This window comes from Mesoplodon densirostris, chromosome 7 (genome assembly GCF_025265405.1).
Source record: "Mesoplodon densirostris isolate mMesDen1 chromosome 7, mMesDen1 primary haplotype, whole genome shotgun sequence".
NCBI lineage: Eukaryota > Metazoa > Chordata > Mammalia > Artiodactyla > Ziphiidae > Mesoplodon > Mesoplodon densirostris.
In genome coordinates, this window is record NC_082667.1 from 47,658,979 (window position 1) to 47,677,980 (window position 19,002).

Here is a 19,002-nt window from a genome sequence, read left to right on the forward strand (position 1 = left end):
GAACATCATGAAAGTGTATGGGGATTGCTTTGTGAGGACAGTTATATCCTGGTTAAATATCACTTGGTATTTGTATAAAACCTGACCTGCTTGAGTGAACATAGGTTTTAAAAATTGTTATCTGTGGTGATTGCCAGGGAAAGCATACTATATGGAGAGAGAGTCATTGTCATTAGGTTTGTTCCTTAACTTCTTATGCCCCAGGGGACTTGTTCATGGTCAGCCTTGCTCATTCTTGGTGTAATGTTTTTGTCATAGAAGTGATAGATTTTTCAGATTGTGACAAGGTAGTTTATATAGGTGCTTAGAAGATGTGGAGATGGTAACTTAATAGCCTTGTTGAATTTCCAGCTCTTGCTCCCCTCCTGTTAGAACTTTTAGAGCCATCAGACAACATCTGAGTCCTTGGAAGTACTGAATGATATCTGTGGGGATTAAATATTCTTCTAATTTTAAAGAATTCTTTCTAAAATATTGCTCATAGTACTAGTCATAAATGTCATTTTCTAAATTTTACTTATAAAACACCCTATTGTAATTTTATCTATTAAATACAATGCTGCTTCTTCTTACAGCAAGTTGGAATTGACAGAGGTGATATACCAGACCTTTCACAGGTAAGTATTGTTATAATACCAATCACTGCCTGCTATATTCTGCTAGGTATGAAGGGTACAAAGATGAATAATATTTAGCCCCCGCTGTCAAGGAGATCAGTGTAATTTTTCTTGACAGATTTTAACATTCTGATGCATTCCTGACAATTGTTCTAACATTATTACCGTATAAAATCTACTCATCTCTTATATTGGTGGAGCTAGCCACTACTCTACTATTCCTTTAGTTTATTCTCTTTAATCTCTCTTTGTTTCTCATCATTATCATTATCAAAAAAAAAAAGAAAGAACTGAACTTAGAGAATGGTATTTTAAAAACAAAATTTTCAGTATACTGTTGGTAGAGAATTATCTTATACAGGATTTATTTTTCCTGTTTTAAACCTTCCACTTTGGCTCTTTGGCTCAGGTAAATATATTAAATGGGATAAACCTCAAAACATGATGTTGGGTTAAGAGAGCAGGCTTTGTCTAAGTTTGAGTCCTGGCTGTTCCACTAGCTGGCCCTGTGATTTGGAGAAGTTACTCTCTGTGCTTCAGTTTCATCTCTAAAATGCAGATATTACAATACCCATCTCATTAGGTAGTTGGGAGGATTAAATGAGTTAATTCCTAAAAAACATTTAGAGCATTAAGTACTCAGTGTTAGCTATTATAATATTATTTTTATCATCATTATCTTCTAAAAATTTCTGGGAAGGAAACTTTAAACCTGAAGTTCTGGCCTTTTCTGGTGTTTGTTTACTGAGTATTAAGAATGAAAGTACCTGGAATAAACTATCCTTATGTATCAAGGTTCTTACTGTTTTTCTCTCTACTCATTTGTTCTGATTCATCCCTTTGATCACCAGGCTAAGAGTATGCACTAGATCTAGTTATGGATTGTATGTAAATAAAAAATTTCTGCATATGCCCACATGAGATAATTGATGTCATTAAGATTAAGCACATTACTGTAGGCTAAATGTGAGAAGAGTCATTGTTTGAACAGTATGTACTATAAGCTGATTTGGCAGTTTCAGATAAGCCATTACCCCATTTGTCATGTCAGCTTCACCTATCTTTGTTTAAAAAGCATCAGCCTCAGGCCAGACTGTTATCATCGGTCTGTACTTTAACATTCATGGTATTGTGATTGGGTAGGGTTGGCCAGCCTCTGACCCTCTGTCCCTCCCTCTTCATTGATGATCTGTGAATGATTCAGAAAATTTTCAAGTGAATTAAAACAAAGCTTTTTATACTTTAGGGAAGATGGTAGTTAAACACAAAAGAGGAAATTTGAGATTATTCTTTTTTTGTTTGTTATAAATTGCTCTTTTTAGGATGTGAAGCATCAAATTTCCTTCACTCTTTGTAATGTGGGTTTGACTTTTAAAGAATAGCCAGATACATTTAGAAGGGATTTGGGAAGTAGTTTATTAATTATCATAACTAGGTAGTTTAATATTTGTAAGCACAGCTTAAACCCTTCAGAAGAAAATAAAGTACAGTTTAAATGACCACAGTTTTAATTTAGGATTCTGTAGCATAGTAGTTAGTATCCAGGCTTTCAGATCAGACAAACCTTGCACACTGTGTTAGCTCCTGCTATGTATCAGATATGTGATCTGGGACAAGTTGCTTAATTTTCAGTTTCAGGTTGTTTATTTGTAAAATGGATATGTAGTAGTGTCTTTCTCATAGAGTCAGTGATTACATACAAGGTAGCTTGCACAGTGCCTGTGGTGTTACAGGAGCTTTTAAAATGTTAACCGCTATTGTTAACATTCCCATCATCATCTCCGACAATAGCTCTTGGGACAGTAGTTGGCCTGCTGATTCGTTGGGGGTGAGGGAATGCACATGTGTTCTCAGATCAACAAAGAAGTCAGTGTTTTCTACCATATCTTTCTTGTGCTAAGGTCTTGATATGTAGAGAGAAAATACAGGATGAAGGAAATTGTTCAGGTCATAACTGGCAGAGAAGTTGGCTAGTCTTGTCTCTTCCGACTGCTTTTGGATCCCTGTAATTGAGAAACTCTATCTGAAATCCTAAAGAATATTTGATGTAAGTGAATGCCACTGATGTATTTGCTTCACTTAAAAATAGTGAACAATTCCTTTTCAATTCACAGAAAAGATTTCCTTTTGAAAGTAATTAACTGTTCATATTAAGTTGAGATTTGACATATAGACTGAAGGTTTAAAGCTAGTCTTTAAAAAAAATTGAGGTAAATATCTATTTGAATGAGGATTGATAACCATTAACACTTGTGTAATCAACACCCCATTCAAGATATAAATCAGTTCCATCACCCCAATCCTCCTGTCCCCCTCCAGTCACTCCCTAATCTGCTCCACACAAGTCACTATTTTGAATTCTAATAGAATAATTTGTATCAGATTTTGAATTTAATATAAATGGAATCATGCAACTATTTTCATATCTGGCTTCTTTTGCTCATCATAATGTTTTGAGATCTGTCCATATTGTTGAATATACCATTGATTAATTCTCTTTAATTGCTGAATAGTATTCCATCATGTGAATTTACCACAATTTTATCTATTTTCTAAATTGGAAAATTTGGAAAGTTTTGGATTATTTGCAGTTTTTTAACTATCATAAATAAAGCTGCTTGAAACATTCTTGAACAAGTCTTGTGGAGATAACGTTTGTCTCTCTCTTGAATAAATAGCTAGGAATAGAATTGGGTAATTAAGGTAGTTGTATATTTAACTTTATTTTTTTAAAAAACCCATAGCTTTTTTCAAGGTGGATGTACTCCCACCAGCATTGTATGACAGTTGCATTTGTTCTATATCTTCATCAACATTTGATATTACTAGTCTATCTAACTTTAACCATTCTAGTGGGTAAGAAGTTATATCTCACTGTGATTTCAGTTTGTGTTTCCTTGATGTTAGTCTTCAGTTTCATTTGTCAATAACTATTCAGAAATAGTGTTTGGACATTTTCAGTTACTCATTGAGTAGTTATTAAGTACCAGGACCATGCTCAACAGTATGTCTGATTTTTAGGGTTGTGTTTCTATTTAAAATTTAAATAAGTTAAATATAGAAAATTCTAAGATTCTCTTAATGTTTCATGTTCACATAGTCTTAGTTTTTATATCTTTATGTTTGTTAATACCCCTTTCCAGGTCATGCTTATGTAATAAAAATAATAGTGTCATTCTTAGGTGGCTGAAACTGCACTGTTAATTAGATCATGAGGAATATACCTATTTATTTTTATTGTTCTCCTGTGTTAGACAATACTTGATTTATTCTGATGAAAGAAAGTCTTAATATTTGTACAATTTTAGGCCCCCAGCAGTCTTCTTGATGCTTTGGAGCAACATTTAGCTTCCTTGGAAGGAAAGAAAATCAAAGATTCTACAGCTGCAAGCAGGTACATTATTCTTTGTGGGGCAAAGAACAGTAGTGATGTTTCTGAGAACGTAGATGGGTCTAGCTGAAGTTCCAAGTTATTGAACTTCTCTCTATCTTGATTTAACCATTTGTAAGTTGGTTTAATAATAGTATCAACCTCAGAGCTGTTAAGGATTAACACATGTAAGTTTTGGGGATAGTTCGTAATTTTCAGTAAATGTCAGCATCTGTTAATATGATGACAGTGAAAACTACGTGGTTTAGAATGGTGTTCATAATGTCAGTATTTCTCTTGAAGATGAAATGCATAGGTTCATATGGTGTATTATAATTACAAGATGCCTTTTTTTACAGATTTGACTAACCCTCACAATAGCCCTGTGAAGTATGCAGTAGTAATTCTGGGACTCAAACCTAGGATGTCTGACATAAGATTTCATCATCTTTCTCTAATGCCAGTTCATGGGGTTGATTGTGGACATATTTTAATCATTCTATTAGACTTTTAGCTGATTTCCAAGACCAAGACCAGCAAATTGAAAGTAATATAGATCATTGCTTATTGACCTTGTAACGTGATTTTTGTGTTGGTTAGTAACTTGAGTAATTCTCATGTTTTCTTATGAAGATTTCCTTTTAGCAGTATGAAGAAGAAATTTGTATGAAGTATAATGAGAATTCTTTTTGATTGTTGTTTCAGAACTTTTTTTTTTTTTTTTTTTTTGCTGTACGCGGGCCTCTCACTGCTGTGGCCTCTCCCGTTGCGGAGCACAGGCTCCGGACACACAGGCTCCGCGGCCATGGCTCGCGGGCCCAGCCGCTCCGCGGCACGTGGGATCCTCCGGGACCGGGGCACGAACCCGCGTCCCCCGCATCGGCAGGCGGACTCCCAACCACCGCGCCACCAGGGAGGCCCCAGAACTTTTTTTTTTTTTAGCAACAAAATTTAAGTAATTTGTAAAGGAAAATGTCATTACTGGATTTTAATGCTTTTTTTTTTTTAATTTATTTATTTTTTTATACAACACGTTCTTATTAGTCATTCTTTTTTTTTTTTTTTGCGGTACGCGGGCCTCTCACTGTTGTGGCCTCTCCCATTGCGGAGCACAGGCTCCGGACGCACAGGCTCAGCGGCCATGGCTCACGGGCCCAGCTGCTCCGCAGCATGTGGGATTTTCCCGGACCGGGGCACGAACCTGTGCCCCCTGCATCGGCAGGCGGACTCTCAACCACTGCGCCACCAGGGAAGCCCTTTAATGCTTTTTAATTGCCGATTTGTTCTTTGAATTTTCTAGTAGGTTTTTAGAAGTATAAACCAAGTTATAAGGCCTGATTATTTGAGAAAGTAATGAAAAATATAGCCAGGTAGCTCAGGTACACCGATTTACCTCATATGGTTTTTTTTTTTTTTTTTTTTTTTTGGCGGTACGCGGGCCTCTCACTGTTGTGGCCTCTCCCGTTGCGGAGCACAGGCTCCGGACGCGCAGGCTCAGCGGCCATGGCTCACGGGCCCAGCCGCTCCGCGGCATATGGGATCTTCCCGGACCGGGACACGAACTCGTGTCCCCTGCATCGGCAGGCGGACTCTCAACCACTGCGCCACCAGGGAAGCCCCTTCGTATGTTTTTTAACATAACATATTCTGGGTTTCTTGTATTTCTTCACTACAGTATTACTCTTCCTTTGTCTTCTGAGTTATATCTTTATATTGGCTCATTTATAAAATTTATTTTACATGAAACTTAGTTTTTCCACTTGTGTGCTTAGAGTAGAAATTAATGGTGTTTGGTGTGTGAGAAAAGGAAAATTAATAGCAGTCACTGAGTAGTTTCCTGTTAGAATTCTTTACCACACTTGTTTATTTTGCCTAGAATTAACATTTGGGAATTAAATGTTGGGGTTTATGATCTGGATAAGGTTTTGATATAAGGGAAACGAGGTGGTTTGCTGTGAATCCACCAGTAAGGGATGATGTATTGTGCATATATAATATGTTTGAAAAGAAAATTCTAGCTTGGCAAAAGAGTAGCAGACAGAAAGGGGGTGCCAGATGGACCAGTGACTGGAATGAAACTGATCTTCCTTTGAGAGAACCTGTGGGTCCTCTGGGAATGACATCTTTGGGTGTTATTATAAGGGAAACATACCTAGACATACATTATTTATTGCTGGTACTTATGTTTTAGTATTCTGTAGTAGTACTGCCAAACCCAGGCTGTAAATTAGCAGAAGATCATTTCCTATGAGAAATTCAATACTTTTTACACATCAGGGTTTTCCTAGAAGTATGTAAGCTCTTCTCTAATTGCATTGGTTCCCTCCCTTGGGGCTTGGAAGAGGCAATGTCCCTCACCTTTACTGTGAACCCTTTCCAAAGTCTAACACTTACTTTAAAAAAATAAATGAATGTATGTGTAGATCAACTAATTTCTAATAATCCTCTAGGTCAGTGGGTAGAATATTTCATCTGAAGTATGGGTTTTGACTCCATAAGTTTATTTCATAATTATGGTGCTTATCCATGGCTAGCTTGCTAGACCATTTCATAACCAGTGAAATAAATGTTTGGCAAAAAACCAAATTCCCTTTGTCTGATTATCCTAGGGCGACAACACTTTCCAATGCAGTCTCTTCCCTGGCAAGCACTGGCCTGTCTCTTACCAAAGTGGATGAAAGGGAAAAGCAGGCAGCATTAGAGGAAGAACAGGCTCGTTTAAAAGCTTTAAAGGTAGGTGTGTGCATTCTCTTTATTTGGAAAACCAAGTATAGGAGTTCATAAAGTAATTGGGACTTCTGTACAGACTAACAGTATTTAATAAATATTTGTACAAATGGGGTGAAATTCAGTAGTCTAATTTTTCATCCTGACATTGAGTGACTAGCAAAACAGAGAATACCTTTCTGCTATCAAAACAAAATTAGAAAATGCCTTTTTTTTCCAGAGGCCATACAAACATATCTGGTTTCTGGATTCCTTATGGTAATTCCCTTTCTCAACAGGAACAGCGCCTAAAAGAACTTGCAAAGAAACCTCATACCTCTTTAACAACTGCAGCCTCTCCTGTATCCACCTCAGCAGGGGGTATAGTGACTGCACCAGCCATTGACATATTTTCTACCCCTAGTTCTTCTAACAGGTAGGTGGAGTGGTTAATGATTACCTTTGAATACTTAGGCTTAAAGACTTCTAACAGAAATTTTGCAGAGTTTTTCAGGTTTAGTTTGATACATGATTTTGTAATCATAAATTCACACAAAGGAGGTAGTGATAAATGGTGGTAGTGGTATAATAGCTAAATATAAAGTGATAGACTTTATATTTCAAATATTTAAGAAATGGGATATGGCTAAATGATAGACTTACACCAATTGGAAAGGTGGTGGTATACCAATTGGAAAGCTGGTGGGTTATCTGGGCAAACGTTTCATTGTAAAAAAAATTAACTATAGTTAAACACATTTGTGAAGTGTCTAATGGTTCAAGACCCTGTGTATAACATGTTAAATGTTTTTCATTTCTAGTCCCTGGTGTTAAACTCAGTAATTTGGAACACAATAAGAGTTTAGTTGCCAGATTTCTATGGTATTGAAGCCTACCAGCCCAACTTCAAGCTACTTAACAATAGGAATATTATATTTCCAGGCAAATTAGAATAACTGGATTTTTCTAAATTCCTCCTATGTTTTACCTCAGAGTGGTTTAGAGAAATTTGAAGTTCAGATTCTGGTTTGAATCCTGGTTCATTTATTTCTTAATCTTTTCTTTTCTTTTTTTTTTTTTAAAACCTCAGTTGCCAAGCAAGATAATGTATGGTATAGGTCAGTGGTTCTCAGTCTTTACCTAACGTTAGAATCACCTGGAGGGTTTATTAAACCATAGATTTCTGAGCCCCACCTGCAGGGTAAGGCCCAAGAATTTTCATTTCTGCCAGGGTCACAGGATCACTAGTATAGGGTTTAACACAGTGCTTAGTGCATGGTAAATGCTACATAGAGAGTGATGGGGTGTTTTGTTTGCTTGTTTTTCTTTGATTTTGTTGTTGTTGCTGTTTATTTTATTAACTCATCCTTAAACGGTCTTCCCTTCCACCTACCGACTCCCGTCACAGCTCAGTGTAACTTTTACTAACTCAGCTGCTACCTGCTCCCTGAAGTCTTAGTAGATGTTGAATTTAGCTATGTGTTTCTCTTTCAGCTTTATCTTTTTGTTTGTTTTGATTTTTGTATAATACCTTCCTTAGTCCCCAATAACATTGAACCATTAAGTGTCAAGTTTTTCACTTAGGGACCTTAAAAAGGAGTCTGTCTTAGTGGGGTGGGGGGATGGGGGTAAATGGAAAAGAATGTTGATGGTTTGAGGATGAAACAAATTATTAGATAAAGAACGAATCTTTTTATTTCACTTAATACCCTCAACATTTTCACCTTTTTAATAGTAATTGAGGACAAACCAACAGCCTATTACAGAATGCTTATTGCATATTCTGTACTTTTCCCCAAAGCACTAAATGCTTTTGTATTTTGATTTATATACTTATAAAACTATGTTTTACATCTGAAAGATATGTCTTCAAAACTTTTGTTTCTGAGTAAGTGTAAGTTAAAAATAATCTATGCTGAGATACACATAATGCCTCAATTCATGGAAACTGGGGTCTTTTTTTGTGTTGTTCCTTAATCACGTAACACGAAATATATTACGTAAGTGGTACTCCCCTAGAGTTGTGTAATGGGATGGCTTTGTTATAAATTTATATCATATATGCATGTATAATTTTTTCCATGTATTGTTGATATGTTTGATATTTGAAGCAATAAAGGTAAGGTTAACAGGTATTTTACTTTGTAGGGGTATTGGTGTTGCAAATGTAATTGAAGTTTTTTGAAGATTAAGAGTAAGAAAACAAATTTCTTTAAAAAAAAATTAATTGCCACGACGTTTCATATTTTAAAATTATGTTGTTTAGGTTCTAGGTTCTTTTCGATAAAGAAATTAGTTTTTTCCTGCGGAAGTCATTGATTCTTTCCAGAAGGGCTATTATTATTTGAATCCTATGTAAACTTAAGATATGGTACTTGAATAATTTTCCAGGCCTCCTTAGAAATACGCTATTACATGAGGGGTATGCAGCTGTTAGCTTGCTGCACCTGTTCTTCCTTTGGAGATTTATATTATTGGGACTTTTTTTTTCACTTTTCTTTTTAATGTTTTTATTTACTGGGGTGGATGAGGGGAGTGGCTAATGTAGCAAAGTTTATCTAATAAATAAAGCATCTTTTCAAAATATCTTCCTAGCACATCAAAGCTACCAAATGATCTGCTGGATTTGCAACAGCCAACTTTTCACCCATCTGTACTTCCTATGTCAGCTGCTTCTCAGGTAGCAAGTACATGGGGAGGTAAGCATTAATGAACCTACTTTGTATGTTGTATAGGCATCTCCCTTCCCCATTCTGTGAGGTTTACTTGCCTTACACTTGATACATGAGTACTTGAAAAATATTAATATGACAGTGAAGTTGTTTTGCCCCTTGAAGACATTTCCATTCATTTATAAATGCAGTTTTGGAATGTATGTTCAATTAAATTATGAAATGAAGTTTAATGAAGATGAAAAAGGACCAAATATATGTTTAATTGTGAAATCATTCTTTCAGTGTTGGATTTCTGTTCTATTACCCAAAAACGTGTAATGGTTATCTTACCTTTGGTATAGAAAAAAATTTACTTGCAGAGGGGAAAGCTCATCTAATAAAGTTCTAATAAAATTCGGATGGTGTTATCAGGCAGTGCACTATCTTCTCTGCAGGAATGTCATGACAGACTTTATGCTACTTGTATCTAAAATGTTGATTTAATTCAGACCTGTAAGATTTTGGTATTCAAAGAAATTTTCCCCTAGTACCAACAGGAAGGTTTGCTCACCTTGAGTAGTTCTTTGATCTTAAGGTGACCATATAATGATCATGACCTGGCATCTTTGAAGGAATGAGCCTAGTCCATGTCAGTTTTTAAGCAGTTTTGCTTAGACATTTAGTATGTTTTCAAATCATTTCCTTTGTTTGGTTTTGGTACTTCTGTTTGTTTTTATGTAAGTATCAATATTATTTTATAAACACTGAAAAATTATTTGGGAGGGAAAGATACTCTGAGGAAGGACACTGTCTAGAGAACCGTTAGAGAATGGCAAGCTACCTTAAAATTTATGTTGGCTCACATGTAAAATCTGAATTGACTGGCTTACTTCTCATAGCGGGATTCATTGTTCTAGTGAGTTTTTATGGTGTATTAGACTTTTTCATCTTTATTTTAATGATTTGAGTTAATAACTTTTTTGGGGTTTTTTAATAGTTATTTCTTAAGACTATATTTTATATAATAGAATGTAAACTATGTGAAGGGAAGAGCTCTAAAATATTTTGTTGAGTGATATATCCCTGATGCCTAGAATACTTACTGATATATAACATGTACTTTGTAAATATTTGTTGAATGATTAGACATTTTCTTTTTTGGGGGGCAGGTTATTTCTGGTTCAAGACAGGGCAGGGAACAGGAATAGTGAAACACTAAAATACTAGATTTTTAGACTAATTTTGTGAGCCATAACTTGATTTTTAAAACTAATTGATTTTGAAAGCTAGTTTAATTTAGCTAAATCTTAAGATCTGGGAGTAATTTCTAAAAGTGATAAGCTAGTTTAAAGTCAGTAAATATTTTAGAATTATTTATCTGAATGATCTGTAGACAGCAAATTAAGGTTAAGAAAGCAGTTTCTTAATATCCTAATGGTCATTACAATTTTAGGATTTTTAATCTGCCAAAATTTACATGCTTATTTACTGCTTATTGTGAATTGCTTTAGGAAACATTAGTAGGATTAACATGACCGTTTAAGCAGTTTTAGCTTGCTCACCTTTTAAAAAGACAAACCAGCTTTTCTAAAACTAAGGCTGAAAAGTTATATTTTTAGATAGATGAAAAATTTTACAGAAGGTTTAATGAGAACTAATATAACATTTCAATGAAACTGAGCTGTGAAATTGTTTTGTCTGGATACCATGTACAATTAATTCTAACAATGACAAATTTAAGTTTCTGCTTGGAATTATTGAGCTCGTATATGAAGGCAGATAGACTGTTACTGTGGGAGAATAATTTTAAGTAATTTCAGCCTATAAAAATTGTTTTATATTCTGTTAGAAGAAATATTCCATGGCAATTTGTGTGTGAATACAGTGTGGGAGTACATTTAATCATGATTTCCTTTTCTATTTTAGGTTATTTTGGTTTATGTACTATTTTCATCAAAATTTCTCCCATATTTTAACATTAAGCTTGCTGTGTCCAAGTGACACTGTTAAACTGTTTAGAAAAAAAAAAAGTATTATCAAGTATAGTTGAGAGCAGAGGCAGTAGCAACTGACTACTGTTTTTCCAAAAGCTTACAATTACATATGAGGAAAGGACAGTGATCTTATATAAACCCCTCAATTTAAGAATGAAGTCTTGTCTTATATTTCATATAAAGATATTTGGTTTCTGAGTTGGTGATAATTTCAGAGTTTTGACTTCTGCATAATTGGATAGTGGAAGAGTATTTTAAGCCAAGAACTTTGAATACTTCCTAATTTAGTCATTGTATTGTTCATACCCATGACATTCAGATTAAGACGTTTTACTTTATTTTAAAAATTAAAGTTACTAAGATAAATGAACAAATCTTTTATATAAAAAGCTTTGATCATAACAGTAAATTCTAAAAGGCATTTCTTTTGACGTTAACCATTTACCTGAACATTTGAAATATGTAGCATTTTACATCATGCTTTTTTATAGTATGTGACAAAACAAAGGTATCCTTTTTTTTTAATAATTCTAAAATCTTATTCTATGCTTTCCTTGCTCTCATTTGCTAAAAATGGGTGTTAACAACAGATTTGGTATTTAATTTAGTTCTTATCATAAGCACCACAGAAACAATGTGTATTCCCAATCACAGCTAGGTTAGTGATACAGAGTTAAGAGGAGGTAAAGTTCGTATGTTTAATGTGAGAGGCATTTTAAGGTTCCACCTAAAAATGAACATTGAAGAGAGAGAACACAAGCTCTCCTGCTTCTCTCATTGCATTATTAGTGAGCCTTTGATTTTTCAAGAAATGGTCTGGCATCTAAACAAGCACTTGGTGTTGAATACTAATATCTTGAGATATCAGTTTTCATCACCTTGAAAACTTTGAATTACAGCAAATCTAAAAATATACAGTATTACCAGGTTAAGTATGCTGTTGTATATTTTAAGCAAGATTTCAGAATTTAATTCAGGCAAAAAAGAATGACCCTTTCTGAAGTTGAATTTGTTTTAGCCTCAGCTGGCATGAGACACACAACACTGTGAAAACACTCAATTTTCTGTGAATGAATGTAGATATCAAATATTTACCTCAAGACTGTAATATGACTGGTACTATTTTTGTTTTAATTTTTGGATTATTTTTCGATGACTCTAATGTAACATAAAATTAAACTTTCAAGTGAATAATGATAAAAATAATGGAAAAAAGTATTTATTAAAAGTATAAGGAATTTTAGAGTTGCCAGTCTGATAAGTACAGTTTAAGTTGGAATAGCTATAACATTATTACTATATTTTTTTATCTTTAATGAATTTGAATTAATCATTTATGGTATAGTAGACTAACATCATTTAGATTTAAATATCATCATCTAATCTAAATGATGTTAATCTGCTACCCATAGTAGTAGTGTTTTGTCAAGGTAGATTAAGAGCTATTTTTTCTTATTGTCTGACTGATCTAAATATACAGATTCACTTAATGCATTTCTGCATATTCTTCTTTAGGATGTTTCATATAATAGGAAATGATTGATACTAAGTGCTTAGGTAAAAAGTGCCAATCAATAGAATAGCAGATAACTAGTAACTTTTTCCAAACATGTCTTTTCTCATGAACCTAATAGATCTGTTGTAGAAATGTGTGTACTCTTTTTGAATGACTTCTCTCATGACTTCTTTTGCATGGAAAACCAGAGAGAAGTTTTGTGTTACTTGTCCAACAAAGTATGATGTACTTTAAAAACTCCATGCCTCTATCAAATATTTAAAAGTAGTACTTTCAACCAAAACGGTCAACTCTAAACTTAACGCAACTCTTTCTTATACAAGAAGGAGTTAGAGCGGTCATCATTACACTTTTATTTTAGTACAAAAAAGTGAATCTTGTTTTAGACTATTTTCTGCTTTTGACTATTTTCTGCTTTTTATTTCTGAATTATTTTTTCTGTTTCTTTTCCCCCATTGTTCCATTTATTGAGAAGTGGAGGGGTGGGAAAGATGTTTAACATGATCATTTGAGTTAGAATGTACATCAGTGAGTTTTGATGTTTGTAGGACTTCATACAATGACCTCAATATTATCTTGATATTTTTCTTTTTAAAGTTGCAGTTGCAGGATTTGTGGAACACTAGCTTTGAATTTATTGACTTTAAGGATAAAGTGTGCCTAAATTGTTTTGCAGAAGCTGATCCTTAGGCCATTGCTTCCTTATTGTTTTATCATACAGTCTTAGAGTAAAATACAGTGCTTAATACTGTCTTCTTAAGTAAGGACCACAAACTAGACTAGAAGAGGCAAGAACAGGCGCTGGTTGGAAGTACAGGAGTATCTTTTCATTTTTAATTGTGTTATAAGAGAAAAAATTATGACACTATATTTTCGCTGCTCTTTATTTTTTCTTCTCCCCATTTACTTAAAGTATGATGAATGGCTTTCAATCATTACAGTGACAGTTATCTTGAATGAGGTATAGGTATAGTAAATACGTGATTCTAAATTTGATAATAAAGTACATATTTGGTACCATTCTAGTAGGGAACAATACTTTTGTTATTCCTTCCAAATCATTTAGGCTTTAAAACTCATAGTTAGGCCTTCAAAGCTAATCCCAGTCTACTGGGATGGCCAGTCTTTTGTCTCTGTTCTTAATTTTTCTAAAATTCCTTTCCCATCATTAGACCTTTTCTTCATCTTTATTATTTTGTTTCCTACATCTGAACCTATACAAGAGTTTATATTCACATGTTAGAAACCCCTAATTCCCTTTGGCTTTTGAAATACTGCTTATTCCACATTTGAATTAATTATTTATATCAATTATGTGTGTAAACATAGCTATGCCACCAGAACTGATACACTCCCACCTTGGGTGGGAACACGGTTCAGGGTAGATGGCTCTTTTATAGAAACGTTTTTGTTCTTACATATCTTCTTTTTTAACTACATGACTGTTGGCTTTCTGATGTAAAGCAGATCTAGCCTTCGTATGCTACTGTTGTTATGGACACATAAGTATTTTTTTCTGAGGGTTCATTTTGAAATATGTTAAATGCATTTCTTCTATCTTGGTGATTAGATTTGATCATTTGCATTTAGATTAATAATAATATAGCTACTACTTTTCACGTTGCATCTTTTGACTGATTACAATACTAATTAATTTACTTCCTTTCTTCATTTTGCTATAATGCACTTGGACTGCACAGATCCTTTCTCTGCTACTGTAGATGCTGTTGATGATGCCATTCCAAGCTTAAATCCTTTCCTCACAAAAAGTAGTGGTGATGTTCACCCTCCCATTTCTTCAGATGTATCCACTTTTACTACTAGGACACCTACTCATGAAATGTTTGTTGGTAAAGTACCATTTAACCTTTCTTTCCAATTAATGTTTATACTGCCTAAGTATTTTTTTTAACGTATCCATTATTTTTAAAGCACTGCAATAATTACTTTGTATTTTAATAACAAATTTTAAAGTAAACTAAACAGCAATAGTGTAGTGAGATTTTTTACGCCAATATCCCTAATTTTATTTAATGCAAGTTTTTAGGAAAGAAAATTTCCTTTGAAATTGGACTTTGTTTTGTTCTCTATCATACTGTAGCCTCACATGCTACATCCTGTTTATTAGTTCAGAGAGATAGTTATTAGGAGAGTTGATTGAAGGAGTAACATCTCTTAAACTTAGTTAGGTGTTTATACGTGCTTATATTTTTCCCTCTCTGCTTGAGAAAGAGGGTGATTGTCACTCTTAGTAGCTTTCTGAATCTTTCTCGTTTTTTTCCCTTTTTAATTTCAAATAATGGTACAACTTTATATTGTCTAAAACCCACTATACCCTCTGTCCAATCTTAAGGGTCTCATTTCATTGTTAGCCTGGGGTGAAAAGTAGAAAATGAAAAGCAACTTGACTGAATAGCCTTAATTGTGGTATAAAAATCTGTAAAAAGGCAAAATTTCATACCAAAGTTGTACAAGGAAGAATAAGTTTTTAAGTACATACTAAACTGAAATAAATGTTTTTGAATCCTGCTAAAAAGATGCTAAACCCCCTTAAAAGATGATGAAAACTGCTTTTATTCAATTCAAAGAAACAGCGTAAGGTGACACAAATTTAAATTTTTGATTAAAGCAGCATGCAGAAAGTCATCTGTGTACCCTAGGTAGATCATGTGGCCATATTCTGTTAGATATATCTGAGAGAGGGGAGGATGGAAGGTGACTAGAAAGCAGTAGTTGGAGATCTGAGAAAGTTTCAAGGCAGGTGCTCCAGTTATACAACTAGTCTAATAGTTCTAAAATGTAATATTTGGTTGCAATAATTCCTTTATTATACTGTAATACATTTAAAAATTATATAAAAAGTAATTGAAACTAAATTATACATTTTGTTGCTCTAGAAATTTGTCAAATGGAGTGCCTTTTTGCTTGGTAATAAGGGGTAACTAGAGTTATCTTTGGAGTGTTCTGTTGGGGTAGTGGTTTTTTAGGTTTATCTTTTCTTCGTATTTACTGAATATGAATAGTCTGTATATTGTAAATATGGCTGTTTGTATCTTTTTAAGTCAGTTGCCTTAATTTGGGGATATGAAACAGATAATCTTTGCTTTGGGACTATATATTTAGATCTTTTTAGGTCAGAGCAGTGCATGGGCTTCAGGATGTCATATCTGTATCCCCTGAAGGGGGACAGAATGGAGGGCAGTAACCTTAAGTGCTGAAGGTTGTAGCTATTTCACACATAAACAAAAACAGAGTAAAAAAATATAAAAGTCATGTGAGAGAGTTAATTATTATTTTGACTTTTCAAGGAAAGCCTGTAATAAGAGGAATATACTAGAAATGTCATATTCCTAATGTTTTTTAAGTTTAAGGCCTATAATTTGGGGCAAGAGGAAGACCAGAAATCAAAGCAGATTAGTAAAGTTGATGGCTATATACTCCAAGGTCAGTCGGTCCATTTGAAAATTAAAATCATAGAATTGGTGACTTAGAGTTTGCAAAAACCTGCAGAGAATGTTTGGTCCAGCTCTCAACTCTCACAGTGGTAAAAGAACATTATTACCGTTCTATGGATGCATCATCACCTGAGTCCTAGAAAAGTTAATCAAGATAACCCAGCTAGTGGGAGCAAAGCCTAAAGCAGGAGACAGCAGCTTTGCTCTGCAGTGCTCTTTCCCTTATGGAAGTACAGACTTTCATTTAAACCCTATCTTCCTCTTTCTGAGGGCAAATAATACAAATGAAAGTATGAAGTATACTTAAAAAAAAATCACATCTGCCAAGTTTTTTCATTAGAGAAAAAAAACTTGTTAAATACTTCTCTTTTTTTAATGAAAATGAGTGCAGAAGGGGAAATTAAAAACCACTGATGTCAAACCATTAGGCGTTAGTCTAGAATAGGGGTCAGCAAACTTTTTCTTAAAAGGTCAGATTGTAAATATTTTTGGCTTGTGAGTCACACAATCTCTTTCGCAGCTGCTCACCTTTGACATTATAGCATGAAAGCAGCTGTAGACAAGACATAAACACATGAGCTTGGCTGTGTTCCAGTAAAACTTTATTTACAAAGACAAGCAGCTGTAGTTTGTTGATGCCTGTCCTAGAAGAGGCTTTTTATAAGTCTTTCAATGCAAGTTGAAAGTTCCTGAGAAGTAGAGTTGTGTAATAAAAATTCCAATACTTTCTTACTCAGAGTAGTAAGAGCATGAGAGGACCACCCAAGGTGTGCCATTCCTGGCACTGTATCGTCTAATTAGCACTAGCCACATGTCATCATTTAAAGGTTAAAATTAAATGTTAAATAAAATAAAAATTTTACTTCCTCACTTGTACTAGCCACATTTCCATTCTTCAGTGGCACATGTGCCTAGTGGCTACCATAATGTACCATATGCACATATATGCATATTGTGTGGATTTATAAAACATTTCTGTTATTAGAAAGCTCTGTTGGATAGTGCTCTAGAACAGTGGTCAGGAAACTTTTGGTGTAAGGAACCAGGTAGTAAATGCTTTAGGCTTTTATAGGATGCATAAAATCTTTGAGTCGTCATCTTTTCTTTTTTCTTTCTTTTTTTTTTTTAAAAACAACCCTTTCAAAAGGTAAAAACCATTTTAGCTCACATGGGCATATAAAAATAGGCCCCAGGCTGTAGTTTGCCAACCCTTGCTCTATAGGATTAAGAACGACCAAGAACAATCAGAGTTAGGTATGTAGATACCTTCCAACCCTTCCAGGGGAGAACCTTGATTTGATGATACGGTTCTCAGTGTACTTGGTAGCTTGTCCTCATTAAAGCTATAAGAATACTGAAATTTGTAAGTCAAGGGGAGTGGGTTGTGGTCCCAGCTATACCATGTTTGTGACCTTGTCTAGGCCTGCTTCCTCATCTGCAAAAGAAGACATGTTGGTATTGACTAAAAAGCCAACTGGTTCATATTTCTTTATCTAAAGAAATGCAGTATTGGTTATTTTTAAAAATTTGTTGTGAATATTATTTATATATATATTTTAAATATAGTACTTACAATGGAGGTTTAAGTGCTTTTTTTTTTTAGTAAGTTGTAATTTGAAGAACACCAATGGCTTGGACTCCTCTGTTTTTTCTTTTGTTTTGTTTGTTTTTATTTGTTTCTGTTTGTTTTTAATTACTCCATTCCACTCTTAACTGTTCCTCCTCACTTTCTCACTTTTCTCTTTTTTCTTTTTTTCCTGTCCTTTCTTTTCCCCCCTTATATGCCTTGTCAGATTCTTTTTGTGGTATTCAAGCTTATCGTAATACTACCCTTATGTGCCATGAGCCTTCTACTGTAGCTGGTTTATTTGGAGGTAGGTAACAATAATCTCTAAAATTTATCAGTTCATTTATGCAAGAGGGGTTTCTTTTTGTTGCTTTCCTTAAAATGAGTTGGTAAGAAAAAAAGTACTTGGTTTTGAAGAACAGGTAGTTTTTTGCTTAATTTTGTTTTCCTTGATTAAACACGATTGTTTTATGAATGGATGCCTGTCATCTTCCTGCTTTTATTCATTCTCAAAACTTTCAAATTTTCAGAAGAGTTTATAACATTTTAATATTACAAGCTTATGGAATTTAAAGCTCTGTGTATAGATCTTAGTGATAGAATGGCAGATAATTTTGATTTGAACAGTTGTGGCACAGGTGAAGGGAGATTATACTGGAAAGAAGCATGCTTTTCCAGTGCTATGCAAAGGCCATAGAAATGGGAAGTAGTTTCCAGGAAGGTGTAACCAATTTGATCTGTATCTTTCCAAATGTATTCTGTCTAGGCCAGTGCGGTAGCAATAAGACCTCAAAATCCAGCTGAATTTTTTTGTGTATAGGAGTTGTTACCTTAGTTAAGTTGGCATTAAAAAGTAGGTTTGACACAACTGAAGAACTGAGGTTCTTGACTGGCAGTAAGAATTAGACATGGTTAAAAGTGTTTAAAAATGGAATTGTTGAGGGCATTTAACGGAAAGAAAATGTTTGGAATACGGTGAACTTGGGTGTGAATTCCAGTTACACTCCTTTACCTGTGTGACTTTAAGCAAGTATTTAACCTTTCTAAGACTATGAAAATTGGGATAATAATGTCTTGCAGGATTGTTAATGAGGTGTACATATATGCCTGTATAACATCTAGC

General features: G+C 34.3%; 1 protein-coding gene across 9 annotated transcripts in view; it reads left to right on the forward strand.

Moving 5' to 3' along the window:
• Positions 1–19,002, forward strand: part of PICALM (phosphatidylinositol binding clathrin assembly protein) — a 102,056-nt gene that overhangs the window by 56,972 nt on the left and 26,082 nt on the right. For 5 of the 9 annotated variants that reach the window (XM_060102745.1, XM_060102741.1, XM_060102744.1 and 2 more), the window contains exons 8-13: positions 576–617; positions 3,926–4,011; positions 6,597–6,720; positions 6,993–7,129; positions 9,289–9,392; positions 14,558–14,707. In XM_060102745.1, coding sequence (XP_059958728.1) covers positions 576–617; positions 3,926–4,011; positions 6,597–6,720; positions 6,993–7,129; positions 9,289–9,392; positions 14,558–14,707 — 643 coding nt within the window. The remainder of the gene's footprint in view (positions 1–575; positions 618–3,925; positions 4,012–6,596; positions 6,721–6,992; positions 7,130–9,288; positions 9,393–14,557; positions 14,708–19,002) is intronic. The other 4 variants (XM_060102748.1, XM_060102750.1, XM_060102747.1 and 1 more) reach the window with 1 other exon arrangement.